Source organism: Rhincodon typus, chromosome 25 (genome assembly GCF_021869965.1).
Source record: "Rhincodon typus isolate 14 chromosome 25, sRhiTyp1.1, whole genome shotgun sequence".
NCBI classification, from domain to species: Eukaryota; Metazoa; Chordata; class Chondrichthyes; order Orectolobiformes; family Rhincodontidae; genus Rhincodon; species Rhincodon typus.
Genome location: NC_063356.1, coordinates 44,393,229 through 44,412,333, shown reverse-complemented (window position 1 = coordinate 44,412,333; position 19,105 = coordinate 44,393,229). Strand labels below are relative to the sequence as shown.

General features: G+C 44.1%; 1 protein-coding gene across 1 annotated transcript in view; it reads right to left on the bottom strand.

The window, feature by feature from the left end:
- Positions 1-14,154, bottom strand: part of LOC109934098 (CD9 antigen-like) — a 71,156-nt gene extending 57,002 nt beyond the window's left edge. The window contains exon 1 of the mRNA XM_020532920.2: positions 13,981-14,154. Coding sequence (XP_020388509.1) covers positions 13,981-14,049 — 69 coding nt within the window. The 5' untranslated portion in view covers positions 14,050-14,154. The remainder of the gene's footprint in view (positions 1-13,980) is intronic.
- Between the last annotated feature and the right edge of the window lie 4,951 nt (positions 14,155-19,105).

The following is a 19,105-nucleotide window of genomic DNA, read 5'->3' as shown; positions in this document are numbered from 1 at the left end:
AGCTAAGCCACAAAGCATGAGGTAATGGACAAGTGTCGTCAGCTGTGGAAATGTGGGTAGTGCTAGTCTCAGCCTACAACTCCTTCAGTCTGTTACTCAAAATTAAACTAAACCAGTTTCAATCTCACTGACTGTTAGTAGCTACACAGACCCAGTATCCACAGCTCTCTTTCAAAGTCAACTCGAGGATAACAAAGACAACTGGAAAGAAGCCACTATTGGGACTGCAACACGAGCAGCAAGATAAGGGGCTGCAGGTGGAACAACATGCTGATGCACTCCAGGGGGTTAACCATGTACTGAAGCCAACTCACAGTAACAGCACAAATGGAAACCTCCTGGAGGAGCAGCGACAAGCCGCACAGGGTAATGAAGACAAGGTGGAGGCTCGAGGTTTGCTCAGGCATGTAGCAAACAAGCTAAATCTAGCCTCGCAAATTTAGAACATCTGGCAAACACATTCTGTGGCACTGGCCATTTAAAATTAGGCACATCACCAGGATGTGGGAGTAAACAGCATCCCCACAGACAGGGCTTAGAGCTTCTGTGCAAAGGACACACTTGCAAACGGTACGGCCTGGCCTCTCCCCACTCCCAGCACTCCACCACTCAGTAAGCTTTCTTGTCTGACTGAGGAAGAAAGGCTCCACAATATGGACTGGGTTGTGGAGGGGTGGGATGGAGGTGGACGGGGTTAAGGGGGGGGAAATGGGGGATGGGGAGGAGGAAGAAGATGGTGAGTGCGATTATTGGGAGAGGCAGGCCCATATTGACACAGTAGCTGTGTGGAGCTCTGTAGGCCCAACACGGTTTCTGTTACCAACAGTCTTGCCTGCTGTCCCCAACCCTGGCAGCAAGAAGTGGAGCCTGATTGGAAGGAGGCTTGGTCAGGCAGATGTCGGATTTTTGAGGGAAGGCTAGAATGTTAGCTTGATGGCATGAGTGACCCAAGGAATGAGAGAATTAATAGTTAGACTTCTGACAGCATAGGTTCAATGGAAACATGAGGGAGCTTGGGGTCAGGGTGCACTAACGAGAGTGATAGGAGAGTTAGAATCCTGAATTGACAGTCTTCAAAGGAAGTGTTTGAGTTTTTAACAGCAGGGCCTTCAATTAACCCTGTAGCTGCAGTGTGTACCATCTGCAAGATACACTGCAGTAATTTACTTTAGACAGCATCTTCCAAACCCACAGCCACTTCCATCTAGAAGGACAATGGCAGCAAACACATGGGAACACCACCCACCTGCTATTTCACCACTGAGCCACTTACAATTCTGAAGTCGAAATATATCATCGTACCTCCATTGTCGATGGATCAAAATCCTGGAATTCCCTCCCTAATAGCATTGTGGGTCTACCTACAGCAGATAGACTGCAGTGGTTCAAAAAGGCAGCTCACCACCATCTTCTCAAGGGCAACTAGGGATGGGCAGCTAGTGACACGCACATCCCATGAATGAATTTTAAAAATAGGTTAGAATCCCAAGGATGGCATTTAATATCAGGTTATCAACGCAGAAGGAGGGGTTCAGTGATGGGTTAGGGTCTTGAGGGGGCAGGATCAATAATGGGTTACGGCACCAGAGGTCAAGGGAATTCAATGATTGGTGAGTATCCCAGGGGGAGGGCATTTGAAGATGGGTTGGTTTCTAGAGGGAGGAGTTCAATAATAGTTTAGGGGAATCTTACTGGGTAGTTTATATGAGCAAAACTCCTCTCGTCTTTGAAGAAGCTTTAGTTATACATTTCTGAACCCTTGCCTCAGACAGTCTTCTGCTAACAACACAGCTTGCTGAGAATTGAACTTGAGGCACCACAACCAGACTCCAGATGCAGCTCAGCCTGACTCTGTGTATACGTGTGTGTGTATATGTGTATGTGTGTGTTTGTGTGTTAGTGTATGTGTGTATGCGTGTGTGTCTGTATATGTGAGTGTTTGTATATGCATGTGTGTGTAAGCGAGTATGTGTGTATATGCAGGTGTGTGTGTATGCGTGTGTATGTGCACACATGTTTGTGTATATGTATTTGTGAATGCGTATGTTTATGTTTGCATGTAGGAGTGTAGACGTATGTATGTATGATCATAAGTATGTGTGTGTGTGTTTGTGTATGGTTTGTGTGTATGAGTGTATGTATATGTGTGTGCATCTGCATGTGTATATGTCTGAAAGTCTTCATGTGAGTGTGTGTGTGTATGTGTGAGTGAAAGTTTGAGAGTGTGTGAGAGTGAGAGTGTGTGTGTGTCTGCACATATGTCAGTATGTGTGTGTTGTGTGTGTGTGTCTGAGAGTGTGTGTGTATGATGTTTGTGAGTGGTTAAGTGTGTGTATGTTTGAGTGTGAATGTGTACTAGTGTGTGTGTGCGTGCATGTGCGCATTTGAGAGTGTGTGTGTACAAGTGTCTGTGTGTATGTATCAATGTCTGTGTATATGGAGTGAGTTTGAGTGTGACAGAGTTTGAGAGAGAGAGATAGTGTGTGCGCGTGTGCGTCTGTGTGTGTAAACACCAGTGTCCTGCCCCAATCTAGCAGCAAAGTCCAGTCTATGTGTGTGTGTCTGTGTGTGTCTATGTGTATATGAGACTGCGTGTGTGTATATATATGAGTGAGCATGTAAATGTGTGTGTGTCTATGTCTGCGTGTATTAGTCTGTGTGTGTATGAGTAAGTGTGTCTGTGTATATATGAGTGAGTGAGTAAGCGTGTGTCTGTGTGCAGATGAGTGTCTATGTGTGTGCCTGAGTGTTTGTTGCAACAACCATCCCGGCATTGAATACATAAATAGACCATAATTTTAATGTAACCCTGTTGCGTAACATTTAAAATCTGAACTTCACAAACAGAGGCCACAGCCTATTTCAAAAAGGGAAAGGACGAGAAAAATTTAAAAATACCCTTGCTTACAGACAGAAGAAGATGAACATGAAAGAACTGAATCTGTCTCTGTCTCCAGTCTGTAACATTACAGACAGTGCGGTGATGGGGCATCAGGATGGAAGAGTTTATTCGACAGCACAGAGAACACATCACAGAGCCAATGAAAGATGCAGATTTCCTAAATAACATTACTGAACCCATTCCTGTTTTTACAAGAATCCGGCCAATTTTACTCTCTGGTTCCAGCACAAACAAGAAGGTTATTATTTCCACTCCACACCTTCCCGCAGAGGGAGGGAATTTCTTGACCATATCTGGGTTGTTGTGTGTTCGGGGTCTAACTCAGTTTAGTCCTCAAAGTAATGCTGCTCGATTTCACATTCTCAACACATGAGATTCGAGCTTCGAGCGCCATTCAGGTAATCATGAGAATCTGACACAATACGTTCGCGATTATAAGCTGTACATTATCCCATCATACACCTCCTTCCACCCACACCTCCAATTCACAGACGTCTCACCATGGGCTCCTTGCCTTGTGCAACCCTGGCCCTAGTACAAATACCTTACATCATCACTCCCTCATAAAAACCCAACATCACTGCTCCAGGGGAAGGGTTTCAGAACTTCCCACTTCAGAGGTGAATGTAGCTTGATTTATAGGTACAGGATACAGTCATGACATGGCAGTACTTTCCATAGCTCATCAGAGAAAAAGTATTAATCTCTCTCTCAGTTCTCCTATCTGGATATGGGTACAGCATGGAAGAGCTGCAATCAGGTAGATATTCAGCATGATCTAATTGCATGGTAGAGCAGGCTCCATGGGCTGAATGGCTTACTCCTGTTCTTATGATCCAATGTCTGTTCCTCTCTCAATCCTATTATACTGTGCCTTACTTTCTGTTCATGATTACAGACCAACAGAAGCTTCCTGTGCCAAACCACCAGCAGTGTCTGTCCTCAGTCCATCTGGAGCTTCCTGCTCAGACCAACACCAGCAGCCTGCCCAGGGCAACACCAGCGTCCTGCCCCAGACCAACACCAGCATCCTGCCCAGGGCAACACCAGTGTCCTGCCCCAGACTAACACCAGCATCCTGCCCAGGGCAATACCAGCATCCTGCCCCAGACTAACACCAGCATCCTGCCCCAGACCAACACCAGCGTCCTGCCCAGGCCAACATCAGCGCCCTGCTCCAGGCCAACACCAGCGTCCCGCCCCAGGGCAACACCAGTGTCCTGCCCCAGGGCAATATTAGTGTGTTGTCCTGTCCCAATCAAACAGCAGGGTCCTGTCCCAATCAAACAGCAAGGTCCTGTCCCAGTCCAATATGCTCAGCATCAAGGTGCTCAGTGTGAGGTGTCACCAGAATCCTGAGGCAGTTGCTCCAATCCAAACTCACTCACAGCAGGAATGGATCGTCATTTAGGCCTGCACCTCAAGCAGAGAAAATACTAACTTTATCATCACCATTTAGAATGTGCTGAGGGCTCCCCATTTGGATTTCATGAAAGAAAGACAGCTGGAAGATTTGCTAAAGCCAACAGCTATTTGAAAAAAATCTACAAGAATCCTCATAAAGCCTTGCAGCTGGGTTCGCTTGAAGGCTGTGAAAGGCAGTTGAGTCTCTTATGACAACACAAACAAGGAACTAAGGGATCCATAGTCTTGAGGTTAGTAAAGGAAAGATGAAGGATTGTGCTGCCAAAAAAAGCTAATGGAAGGACCCCATTGACTATTATGGAGGATAATTAGAACACTGAGGAGAGATAAAGTAAATTCTGGGGGGCTGTGGCATTCCTTCAGTTGATCTGTAGAGAAGTGAATGCACCATCAGGACTGTTACTTTGTACAATGAATTCCTTTTGAACTGAAACTGACTCTGTAATGGGTGAGTTAGATGACCAAACTGCCCCTGGCCTTTGGAGAAGTTAACTGTGGTCTCTGCACACCATTGCTTCAGTCTGGCATGAAGCAGTTTGTTGTTAACTTTGAGTCAGCCCACCAAATTTCTCCACTATCAATTCTGACATTCTAAAATAAACACAAGTTACTTCAATTGACATGTTGATTTGCCTTTACATTGGGCTTATCTGATTAATAACCAGGCACTTAGATTTACCTGACAGCAAAATCTTTCATTTTAATTGTAAATTCAAATTAATTTCTAAAACTCAAAGTTTGTATTCTAATTAAAAGAAATTACAAATTAGATTTTCATAATGCCTCATGCGTTTAGAAGTGGGAACAATGGTATTTTATTCACACAACTGAGAATTCATCACAAAAATTAAGTGTTTTCAGACAGAGGATCTGAGAATATTTTATGTGGGTGCAAAAGGTTTGTAAAATGATACAGAAGTATTTGTTAATTACACTAGCGTTTAGTAGTCAGATTTGTAATGAATTTTAAACAATTCAAAGCTTTTAAAACTAGTGTCAATCTTTGGAGACTTCTGGTGAATTTTTTGAGACTTCCTTCAAGCCTGTCATTGAGTAGCTTAGTGCTACATGGGATTGGATTGAAAATTCCTGAACCCAATATACTTAAGAACAACTGAGAAGGGGAAAGGAAGGGGGAGTGGCAATACTGAATGAATATACAACACAGTCTGAGCGCAGAATGATGTAGTATCAACTTGGTGCAAATAAGGAATAGTCGAGTATCTATAATGCTAATGGATATCTGCCAAACAGCGGACAGGACTTAGAGATGAAAACTCACAGCAAATTGCAGAAAGATACAAGGACTACAGAGTAGTCATAACGGGAGATCTCCATTTTCCTAAACCAGTCCCTGAAATACCAGCGTAAAAGTAGATTGGCGTACCCAAAATGAGAGCTCCCAAATGAAACAAAAAAAAGTAACTAATGACACCTGCTATAGGAAGGATGTTGTGAAACTTGAAAGGGTTCGGAAAAGATTTACAAGGATGTTGCCAGGGTCGGAGGGTTTGAGTTATAGGAGGAGGCTGAATTGACTGGTGCTATTTTCTCTGGAGCATTGGAAGCTGGGGGGTGACCTTATAAAGGTCTATAAAATCATGAGGGGTATGCAGAGGGTAAATAGACAAGGCCTTTTCCCCAGGGTGCGGGGAGTCCAAAACTAGAGGGCACGTGTTTAGGGTGAGAAGGGAAAGATTTATAAGGGATCTACCAGGCAACTTTTTCACACCAGAGGGTGGTGCATGTATGGAATGAGCTGCCAGAGGAAGTGGTAGAGGTTGGTACAATTACAACATTTAAAAAGCATCTGGATGAGTACATGAATAGGAAGGGTTTAGAGGGATATGGGCCAAATGTTGGCAAATGGGACTAGATTTATATAAGATATCTGGTCGGCATGGATGAGTTGGACCAAAGGGTCTGTTTCCATGCTGTACAGCTCTATGACTCTCTGACTCTGACACGTTCAATTTGTAATGCAGTAGAGAACCAGCCACAAAAAAATATAAAACAGGTAAAGATAATATAGGAACAGAGTTACTGAGAATTGGTTTGTGTAGGGTAAAAGCAACTCAATAATCTTTTATAAAGACCGAGTCAGTTAAAGGGCTGACAAGGAAAGGGTGAGGTCAACTGGGGACAAAAAGGAAATGTTTTTGTGGAAGCAGACACCCATAACTGAGGTAAGAATTGAATATTTTGCATCTGTTTTTACTAAAGAACAGAATGTTGCCAACATCACAATAAAGGAGGCTTTGGTAAATATATAGGATCAGATAAAAATAGTTCAAATCACTACACACTGCTCCTCCATGTTAAACACCATTGTACTCTGTAACATTATCATGGGATGGACTTCGAACAGATCTAGCAACTGGAGACTAGTCATCCATAAGGTATTGAAAGCCAGCAGCAACAGACTTGTATTCTCCCTGAATCTGTAACTTCATTGCTCAACATATCCCTCTCTCTACCATTGCCATCCACCTCTGGTTTAGTCAGGAGTGTAGGAGACCAAGCCAGCAGTAACACCAGACACACTTAAAACAAGTTCCAACCTGGTGAAACTACAAACAGGACTACGCTCATGCAGAGGTTGATCAGCAATGACCTGCTGACTGACATGCAGTTTGGGTTCTGCTCGGGCCACTCAGCTCCCAGCCTCACCACAGTTTGGTTCAAGCTTGGACATAACTCCAGAGGGACGGTGAGAGTGACTGATCTTGACATCAAGGCTGTATTTGACCAAATGTGACATCAAAGAGCTCTCATAAAACTGGAGTCAATGGGAGTCAAGCCATAAGTGATGATGTTCCCTAATAATTGCAGTCATCAGTACTATTCACAACTCCTCATGTAATTAAGGAATCTCAACCTGCAAAATCTGATCAATATTTAGGTTTGTACATAAGTGATAAGTACCACCTCAAGAGAAAGTCCAACCACTTCCCATTGACACTAAACAAAAGAACCATTACTGTACTCCCACTACCAACATCCTGGGGATTACCATTGATTAGCAATTGAACTGGACCAGCAAGACAAATACAGTGGCTACAACAGTGAGTCAGAGGCTAGGAATACTGCAGCAAGTAACTCACCTCCTGACCCACAAACCCTGTCCACAAGTCACAAGTCAGGACTGTGATGGAATACTCTCCATTTGCCTGGATGAGTGCAGCTCCAACAACACTCAAGAAGCTCAACACCACACTGGACAAAGCAGTCACTTTATTGACATCACATCCACCATCTCCAACATTCACCACCAACTCACAATCGCAGCAGCAAGTACCAACTACGACATACAGTGTAGCAACTCACCAGACTCTCACACCACATGAACAAAAGTAAAGTGTAATGAGTTCATAGAAATGTAGCACAGTTCAGATGAGATTCTAAGGGAAGTGAGGTTGGAAAATGTGGCATTTTTGTGCAATTTATCTCAGTGCCCTTCAAAATGGGGCATGTTCAGAGAAGTTGGGAGATAATAAACATCTCTGTCCTCTTCAAAGAGAAAGGAAAAGAATAAATTCAGCAACAGATCAGCAAGCAGTAGGTCAGCCAGGTGTGGGTCAGACAGGCCAGGTACCCAGGATGAGGAATGCATAGACCAGGGTGTGGTGCAGATAGACCGAGGTGAGGGACAGATAGACCGAGGTGAGGGACAGACAGACCGTGGTGAGGGACAGATAGGCCGGGGTGAGGGACAGATAGGCCAGGGTGAGGTGCAGGGAGACCGGGGTGAGGGACAGATAGTCCAGGGTGAGGAACAGATAGACCAGGGTGAGAGACAGATAGACCGGGGTGAGGGACAAATAGGCCAGGGTGAGGTGCAGGGAGACCGGGGTGAGGGACAGATAGACTGGGGTGAGGGACAGATAGACCGGGGTGAGGGACAGATAGTCCAGGGTGAGGGACAGTTCTGACAAAATTCTTCGGAGCAGAAATGAAAATAATTGACACTGGATGAATGGTGTATTAATAAATTAAAAACATTGTGGTTTGTTTACTCCAATCATGTTTGACTAACTCACAACTTCTTAAGGAAGCAGTGCAGAAGGTCAACATGTTGAGTATATTTAATGTTGTGTATTACAATGAAATCCATTTTCTTTCTATCCATACGTACTAAGGAAGCCATTTTCTCAAAGAGTGTAACATTCAGAGTACTATCGGTTCTAAACGTTGTTAGGTAGAAACGGTCAATTCTGCCCAGTGGTAGGACTGTGACATATTGTAAGGTTTTCAATAGTTCATTCAGGACTGTGCAGGGGAGGGAGTCACTACTCAGAAGTGCAAGAATGACAGACACAAACTGAAGGTCAGGCAGTAGGGGAAGGATATTGTCGCTCCAATTTAGGAGTGCAGCAGTTGGTTGTACCGCTATGAAAGGAGCTGAATCTCACAGTTTCTATGTAGGAGACTTATTAAGAATCCAAGAGCAGTAGGATGGCTCTGTGCTGTCAGAACTCAGGGGGCTGCTCTAGGAATTAATTGACAACTATGAGTTGGAATCTTTAAGAAAGTTGGTCCTCTTGTGGCACAGTGGTAGTGTCCCTGCCCTAGCCCCATGAGGTCTGGGATCAAGTCCCAGCAGCTCCAGAGGTGTGATAATATCTCTGAACAAGTTGAGTTGAAAAGTAGGTTAATAAAGAAAAGCACAAGGAAGTTTCTCCCTGCCTTGTTTTCATAAGCTTTTTCTTAATTAGTGTTGTCCTGTCCTTCATGGACAGTGTTCGCATCTGTCGGTTTTATTTAGGTGGAACTCAAAAACAGGAACATGTATTATTATTATATAGGATCCCAACAGAGTGGAAACAGGTCCTTCAGCCCACACTGACCCTCAGAGCAGCCCACCCACCTAATCTACACATCCCTCAACACTATGGGCAATTTAGTAATACCAATCCAGAGCACCCAGAGAAAACCCACACAGACATGGGGAGAAAGTGCAAACTCCACACAGGCAGTTGCCTGAGGGTGGAATCAAACCCAGGTCCCTAGCACTGTGAGGCAGTAATGCTAACCACTGAGCTACCTTGCTGCCCCTTCAATTTAGTGAAACTAGCTGTCAGTGAAAAGCTGGAGTTGTGCCTGTAAATAAGTATTGGAATACAGTGGCTGGATTCCATGGGAGTGTAGACCGAAGATAGGAGGGTGATTGAACAGAATAGGAGCAGTCTTTGAGGCAGTCCATATGGAGCAGCTCTTGAGAGACAGTTTCAAGGCCAAATCGGCAAAAGTGAAGAATTATAATCTCTTGTGAAGTTTAATGAGATTTAGTGAACCGTGGTGTTGTTAACATCTAGGGCATGCTATTCAGAAATCCATAGAGTCTCTCTTGATCACATTTGATAGCTCAATGTATGCTATGAGGTGTTTGAACATCATCTATAACCCATGTATATCACATATTAATTCATTCTGGCTGACTGAAATGAGTTGTACTTATATTGAAGATTGTGTTACTGCTGTAATTTTTATGATCAAACATTATTGTTTGTTCAGAACCATGGAATCATGTGACTTTATACGGAATATGACCCGATCGTATCTTTACAAATAAAGTTAACGAGATCATAACATAATTTGCTGATCTGTGGTCTCTTGGAATCATAATAATAAATTTGGTGGACTGATCTGGGATCATAACATAATTTAGGGGTTCATGCGGGATTTGTAATCTATGGATCAATATGAATGTTGGGACTTGTTACAGTTTGGCCCAGTTAAAATTTTCATGGTGAACTGTACATATTGAAAATCAAAATGGCTTTGTCAGTTCCTACAAATTTTCTGGGAAGACACGTCTATCCCTGAGTGATTTGAAAACAATGACCAGATCAGGTTAATAGCATTAGCAGAAAAGTTGGAGTTAAAAACAGGGATAAAAAAGCAGACATAATTGAGGTGAAAGTATAGCATCCCAGACAGGAAGAGGAAGAATCTAAGATAGGTGAAACACAGCCTGAGTTGATCAGAATTCAGTTACAGAACTTGAGATAAACACAAAGTTTGAGATAGAAGGGGAAGCAAATGTTTGACCTTAACTTTAAGGGGAGAGACAAATGAGAAATCATGAGATAGAAAACAGAAAATTTAGGTTATGACAAGAAAGTGAGTCGAGTACTTCAGATGAGGAGGGAAGTCCCATTTGGAAGTCAGATTTAATAAAAATCTTCCTTCTGTTCCTAAAGATACTTTCCTCTGTTTGAGAAAGTTGCTAAAATCTTTTAGCAACCAAAGCACTCCAAGACTCTTGTGCTACTAAGTACCCTGACTATTAAAGTGATGCATGTTTATTCCAGTCTTTCAGAAGAACATTCTTCAGATTATAAAACAGAGGGAACTGTGGTACTTAAAACCTATCAGCTCGTTCCTGTAGCTTACCAATTAAAGGTTAGAACAGCAAAGATGAAACCCAGTCCAGCATTTTGAATTCACTAGAGATAAAGAAAATATCAGATTGTTTTTGTTGAAATTACAGCAAACTTTTGAAAATGTGAGAGAAATCATAATTGTGGAAGAATTTGTCATTAGCACTCTAGTAACACTTTTTATTTGAACAATTCTATTTGAAAAAAAAGTCACATATCTAAAGTCAAAGAGGTGGTTATACATGATATTTTGCTCAGTTAGCTAAGGGTTCGGGAGTTGTCACATGGAAACCAACAGAGGCACTGGTGGAATTGGCAAGAATGCGGCTTCGGGGAGAAGGTGAAGCTGTTCAGGGTATTGAAAAGGAATATAGAAAATAAACGAGTATGTTTTCATTGCCATAAGAGAGGGTGCATAAAAGAAAATTATTGGAAGTAAAATGATAAAAATTGAAACATAGAAAATAGCAGTAGGTCATTCAGCCCTGCGATCATAGCTGACACTCTATTTCAACAACATACTCCAACACTCTCCCCATACCCCTTGACACCTTTAGCTTTTAGAAATCTATCTCTTTCTTAAATATATTCAGTGACTTGGCCTCCAAAGCCTTCTGGGGTAGTGGGTTTCACAGGTTCACCACCCTCCACATGAAAAAAATTTCTCCTCAAGGTGAAAGGCAGGTTTAGAGGAGATTTGAGGAAAATCTTTTACACCCAGAGGGTGATAAACATCTAGAATGCACTGCCTGGGGTGGGTGGACACAGGCTAACTGAGTTGGGAAACCTTACAACCTTTAAAAAATGAGATAACAAGGTGTAGAGCTAGATGAACACAGCTGGCCAAGCAGCATCAGAGGAGCAGGAAGGCTATCTCTGAAACAATCTTTAAAAAATACTTGGATAAGCAGTTGAAGATTCATAACATTCAGGACAATGGACCTGATGCTGGAAAATGGGACTACTGTAGATTTAGCACAGTTTTGGCAGTAGAGACCCGATGGGTCTAAGGGCCTCTTCTGTACTGTATGATCCTGAGATTCTCAGTCCAAAATGGCCTGCCCTGTATCCTGAAACTATGATCACTTGTCTGGATCTGCCTGGCCAGGGGAAACATCATCCCTGCATCCCAGATAACACAGTGTGTAGCTGAAGGAGCACAGCAGGGCAGGCAGCATCAGAGGAGCAGGAAAGTTGACTTTTCGGGTCGGGACCCTTCTTCAGAAATCAATTCTGAAGAAGGGTCCCAAACCCAAAATGTCAACTTTCCTGCTCCTCTGATGCTGCCTGGCCTGCTGTGCTCCTCCAGCTACACACTGTGTTATCTCTGACTCCAACATCTGCAGTTCTTGCTATCCCTGCATCCTAACTGTCCAGCCCTGTCAGAATTGTATACATTTAAGTGAGACCCCATCACATTCTTTTTAACTCCAGCAAATATAAGCCAGACTCTCCTCAAACTAAATGCAGTAATAAGAATACATAAGGAGTGCTCAGAAAAGACATGAATAATGAAGGAAATGGTTTTCATCAGGGGATACAGGCTTCCAAGTGACAAAATCCCACTTAACAGTTATGTTATTAATAGACTTGAGATAGAAAGCAGGGTACACTGGTGAAAGGCTGTTTTCCAGACATTCAATGTGCAGTAGTGTATGAAACAGTCAGAAGCATAGCTACAGACTTCAGCAGGTCTGAAATTCTATGGCTACTGAAAATCGGACCTGGAAACAGAATCACTAAAGTATGCCAGCACAGCAACAGGTATTCAGTCCATCAAGTCGATACCAGCTCTTCAAATGAGCATCACTATCTCCTGCCATCTCCTGCTTTTTCCTCCATGCACATTATTTCTATTCTTATAATCATTCAATACCCTCTTGAATGCCTCAGTCGAACCCATTCAAAAGAATGTTGGAAATACTCAGCCTTTTCGTCTTTCCGAAAGTGCTTGTTAAGTTGGTGAAATAGACAGACACGTGATGCATTCAATTTAATGGAAAGGTGTGAAGCCACACCTTCTGATATGAAGAATCAGAAAATGGTAAGGTATGAAAGGAAGTGTGGGACCAGGAAGATCAGCAAGTGGATCTTCACAAACCATTGAAGGCAGTAGGACCAGCTGAGAAGGAAAATCAGTTTTTTTAAAAGACCTATTAAACGCTGGTTAGGTTGCAGCTCAGTGTTTGTCCATTTCTACAGCAAATGTAGGAAGAAGCTTATGACCATAAGATACAGGAGTAGAAACTAGGCCATTTGGCCCATCAAATCTGCTGTGACATTTGAAATGTTTCTGAACCCTCATATTCCTGCCTTCTCCCCATAACCCTTGATCCCCTTACCAATCAAGAACTTCTGTCTTAAACACACTCAATGACGTTGTCTCCACAGCCTTCTGCAGCAATGAGTTCCACAGATTCATCACCCTCTGGTTGAACAAATTCTTCCTCATATCAGTTCTAAAGGGTTGTCCTAGCCTTCCTACTGGTGGAAACATCTTCTCCACGTCCAGTCTATGCAGGTCTCTCAATGTTCTGTAAGTTTCAATGAGATTCCTCATCATCTTTCTAAACTCCAAGTACAGACCCAGAGTCCTCAAACTTCCTCATATGACAAGCCCTTCATTCCCAGGATCATTCTTGTAAACCTTCTTTGGACCCCCACTTCCCCCACCCAACGCCAGCACATCTTTCCTTAGATAGGAGGTCCAAAACTGCTCCCAATATTCCAAATGCAGTCTGACCAGAGTCTTATACAGGCTCAGCAGTACATCCCTGGTTAAGGTGGTGGAGGGAATTTACTGAACTGAGAGTAGGGAGGAGAGGGTACAGTTTGGTGAAGGTGCTGGGGCTGAGAGTCGAGATTAGAGAGAGAAGTCCAAACACAGTACATCAGCTCAAACTGCTCTGGATTTCGTATTCTGCCAAAGAGCTATATCTTAACCAGAGGAAACGGAGTCAAAGTAAACGCTTTGCAAACTGCCCCGGAAACATGAGAGAGACGTAATATAGTCAGTGAGTGGTGTAGTGAGTGCACCGTTTGATCGGACTCAGTCGGAACTCTCAAAGCGGGGACTGCAGGAAACACTGAGCTGGCTGTGGGCGAACAGAATGGGCGGGCTCTCCCTCTCAAAGAGACGGCACGGAGGCGAAGGGCCGAAAAACTGCTCTCGGTGCTGCATCGCTCTAACTCTCCTACTTCTGTGTCTCTCTCTCCCTCTCGGTTCCTCTTTCTGTCTATTTCTCCTTCCCCCTCTCCCCGGTCACTCACCCAGAAGAAGAGATTGAACGTGAACAGCAGATACTTCATACATCTCATTCCGCCCGATACATTGCCCATGGTGACGGAGCCCCGGGACCTGAGCTGCTACAGCTTCCGAACGAGAGAACGATCCGACCCGAGAGCAGGAGGGGGGAGTGGGAGGAGGAGCACGGGGGAATGGAGTAGGGTGGGGGGTGGTAAGAGACAGAGGGAGGGATAAAGGGAGAGGGAGAGAGAGTGAAAGAGAAAGAAAGATTGAGGAGGGGTGAAAGAGGAGTTAAAAAGAGAGAGAAGAAGAGGTGGGAGAAAGGGGAGAAAGAAGAGAGGGAAAGAGATAACGGGAGAGTGAAGGAAACAGACAGGATATATAGAGAGACTTGGAAAGAGGAGCGGGGAACGGGAAGAGGGAGGGATGGAGGGGATCTTGGAAACTGAAGGAGCCATTCTGCCCCTCGAACCTGCCCCACACTTCAATAAGATCTGATTATTTTTTGACTTTCATATTCCGTCTACCCCTTAATGCCCTGACCAACAAGAATCTATTCACTCAAAATACTGTGATGCAGGAATTCTGAACGAAACCCAGAAATTTCTGGAGAAACTCAGCAGGTCTGGCAGCATCTGTGGGGAGAGAAACAGAGTTAATGTTTCTAGTCCGGTAGGACTCTTCAGGATTTCCTCTCTTCAGTTTTGAGGGGGACTCAAAGCATTAACTGTTTTTCTCTCTTCAAAAAAAACTGTCCATCTTAAAATTATTTAATGCCTCCAGCCTCCAGCCCCTTCTGAGGCAGAGTTCCAAGAGGGAAAAGAATTCTCCTCATCTCTGCTTTGAAAGGTCAGCCCTTAAATTTTACACAGTGCTTCCTGGTTCTGGACTCACCCACAGGAGGGAACAATCATTTCCACGTCCACCTTTTCAAGACCTTTCAGGAACTTCTGCATTTTCATTAAGTCACCTCTAATTTCCCCTGCAAACAGCCCAGTCTGTCCAACTCTTCCCCATATAGACAACCTACTTGTTCCAGGTATCAATCTGACAATCTAATAAAATGAACTGTAACCAATGCATTTATTGATCTTTTAAATAAAGAGACCAAAACTGCACACAGTGTTTGAGAAACTTAACAGGTCTGGCAGCATCTGTAGGGAGAAAGCAGAGTTAATGTTTTGAGTCCAGTGACTGTCTTGAGTCCAAAACAGTTAGCATCTAGAAAAGGTGGTATTTGTGCTGATGGAGGAGGAGGAGGTAAGCAGATAGGTGGAGACGGAGCCCAGAGAGTGTGAAATGAAAGGGATAGGCTTAAAGGGAATTGTCGGTAATGAACCAGGGCAGAAGAGAAGTTGAATATGTGATAATGAGAGCTGAGAATGGGTGAGAATTGGTAAGCTGTGCATGTCATAACAGGACTAGGTGTGGGGGTGTGATCAGGTTCTAAAGCTATTGAAAAAAAACAAAGTTGCTGGAAAAGCTCTGCAGACCTAAAGCTATTGAACTTGATGTTGAGTCCTGAAGGCTGCAGTGTCCCCTCGCAGAAAGAGAGATGCTGTTCTTTGAGAACTGAAAGAACTGTGGATGCTGTAAATCAGGAACAAAAACACAAGTTGCTGGAAAAGCTCAGCAGGTCTGGCAGTTCCGAGGAAGGGTCACCGGACCCGAAACGTTAACTCTGGTTTTATCTTCACAGATGCTGCCAGACCTGTTCTGTTGCTGTTCTTTGAGCTTGCACTGAGGTTTGCTGGAACACTACAGCAGGCCTGCATCCTGTCTCACGAGAGCACCTGAATTCCTCAGCACCTTTGAATTCTGTAGTCTTCCTCCATTTAAATAATACTCTGCTTTTTCATTCTTCCTGCCAAAGCAAACAACCTTACTTTTCCCACATTACACTCCATATGCCAGATTTTTTTTTGCCCACTTAACCTATCCAGGCCTTTTCATAACATACTGTTTCACTTAGTCAGAGATAACAAGAATTGATGCTGGAATCAGATAACACAGTGTGGAGCTGGAGGAACACAGCAGGCCAGGCAGCATCAGAGGAGCAGGAAAGTTGATGTTTCGGGTCGGGACCTTTCTTCAGAAATGGGGGAGGGGAAAGGCAGCTCCGAAATAAATAGAGAGAGGCGGGGTGGGGCTGGGGAAGGTAGGTGGGATGGTGATAGGTGAGAGCAGGTAGGGAGTGGTGGGGTTTGGTCAGTGAGGTGGGTGGGGCGGATAGGTGGGAGAGAAGGCGGAGTTGAGAGGGAGGGTTGGTCATGGGATGAGGCCAGGGAGTGGGGAGATTTTGAAACTGGTAAACTCCACTTTGAGACCATTGGGTTGTAGGCTCGCAAGGCGGAATATGAGGTGTTGCTGTTCCAGTTTCCGGGTGGTGTCATTGTTACACTGGAGGGGGCCCAGGATGGACATGTCGCCCAGACCGCTTTGTAGAGTACCTGCGTTCTGAATGCGACAAATGACAACACCTTCCGGTCGCTAACCATTTCAACTCCCCCCTCCCACTCCCTGGGCGACATGTCCATCCTGGGCCTCCTGCAGTGTCACAATGACACCACCTGCAAACTGGAGGAGCAGCACCTCATATTTCGCCTTGGGACCCTATAACCCAATGGTCTCAAAGTGGAGTTTACCAGTTTCAAAATCTCCCCACCATCATCCCATGACCAACCGTCCCTCTCATCCCCACCTCCTTGGCCTGACACAACCTGTCCATCTTCTCTCCCACCTATCTGCCCCACCCTTCCCATTGACAAATCCCCACTACTGCCTACCTGCACTCACCTATCACCAATGCAACTACTTTCCCCAGCCCCACACCTCCTCTATTTATTTCGGAGCTCCTTTCCCCCTTCCCCCATTTCTGAAGAAGGGTCCCAACCCAAAACATCAACTTTCCTGCTCCTCTGATGCTGCCTGACTAGCTGTGTTCCTCCAGCTCCACACTGTGTTATCTCTGTTTCACTTAGTGTTGTCTGCAAGTTTAGCTGCCATGCCTTCACTCCCCTCATCTAAGTCATTGATTTAAATTGTAAAATGTGGCGGCCTAGCACAGACTCCTGCTGAACTCCATTCATCCCATCCTGCCAATCAGACAAAGATTTGCATTTATGCCAGTTATGCATGCTCCCTGTTATTTGCCAGCTAGTCAACCTTCTATCTATGCTAATATGTTACCCCCTGTACCAGGTGTAAAGACAGTGTCTTTTTATTTGTTCTGTATTTTTGATAGCGGACTGAAATGGGAGAAGAACTGTTTTAAAGAAACAAGGATTGCTGCATGTCCTGACGCTCACTGTAAGTACTCTTTATACAGATGCTGGTTCCAGCAGTCATTGAAATGCAGTTTGCAAGTAAGATGGAGGTGAAGAGTTGTAGAAACATAGAAAATAGGAATAAGAGTAGGCCATTCAGCCCTTCAAGTCTCTCCGCCATTCAATATGATCATGACTGCTCATCCAACTCTGTTCGCTCAATTTCCCCACACTATTTTAACACTTTAGCCCCAAGAATTTTATCCACCTCCTTGAAAACATTCAAAGTTTTGGCCTCAACCTCTTGCATTGCCAAAAGATTCCATAGATTCACCACTCTCTGGGTGAAGAGAGTGTTCAAAGGGAGATTTGGTTAACAACAAGAAGTGGATTGATCTATTTTTTTAAATTACTCATGGTACATGGATGTTCCTGGCTGGCCAGCGTTTATTTCCTGTCCCAAGTTGCCCTTGAAAAAGTGGTAGCGAGCAGCCTTCTTGAACAGCTGTAGTCCACGTACTGTAGGTAGACCCACAATACCGTTAGGGAGGGAGTTCTAGGATGTTGACCCAGCATCAGTGAAGGAACAGCAATATATATCCAAGTCAGCATGGTGAGTGGCTTGAAGGGGAAACTATGTATCTATTTTCCTTGTCCTTCAGGATGGAAGTGGACATGAGTTGGAAGGTGATGTCTAAGGGTTTTGCTGAATTTTGTAGAACGTACACACTACTGCTACTGACTGTCAGTGATAGTGTGAGTGGATGTTTGTGCATGTGGTGCGAATCAAATGAACTGCTTTTTCCTGGATAGTGTCAAGTTACCTGAGTGTTATTGAGGGAGCTGCGCCCATCAAGGCAAGTGGAGAGTATTCCACCAAATTATGATTTATGTCTTGTAGATGGTGGACTTGGGAAGTTTGGAGATGAGTTACTTGCTACAGAATTCCTAGCTCTTACTTACTTCTGAAGTCAATGTATTTGCATGGCTAGTCCAGTTCAGTTTCTGGTTAATATTAACCTCCAGAGTGTTGTTAGTGAGGGATACAGTGATGATGATGCCATTGAGTGTCAAGGAACAATGGTTAGATTCTCTGTTGATGTGGGGGTGCCGGTGTTGGACTGGGGTGGACATGGTCATAAGTTCATAAGAGATAGAAACAGGAGTAGGCCATTCAGCCCATTTATTGAATGGCCTGCTCTGCCATTCAATAAAATCATGGCTGATCTATCCGTGGTTTCAGCTGTTCCCACCTGCATTATCCCCATAACCCTTAATCCCTCTACCGTACAAAAATCTATCCAACTCTGTCTTAAATAAATTTAATGAAGCTGCCTCTAATGCTTCCTTGGGCAGAGAATTTCATAGATTCACCACATTCTGCAAAAAGCAATTCCTCCTCATCTTTGTCCTAAATCTACTCCCCCTAATCTTGAGACTATGTCCCCTAGTCCTAGTCTCTCCCACCAGTGGAAACAACTTGTCTGCCTCTATCTTACCTATCCGTTTCATAATTTTATATGTTTCTATAAGATCCCCTTTCATTTTTCTAAATTCTAGTGAGTACAGTCCCAGGTGGCTCAACCTTTCCTCATAGGGTGGCTCCCTTATCTCCGGAATCAGCCTGGTGAACCTCCTCTGCACCGCCTCCAAAGTCAGTATATCATTCCTCGAGGTCGGAGACCAGAACTTTGCATAATATTCTAGGTATGGCCTCACCAGCACCTTGTACAATTACAGCAGAACCTCCCTGCTATTAAATTCATTCCTTCTAGCAATGAAAGCCAACATTCTGTTTGTCTGAGACAACAAGGTGCAGGGCTGGATGAACACAGCAGGCCAAGCAGCATCATAGGAGCAGAGAGGCTGACGTTTCGGGCCT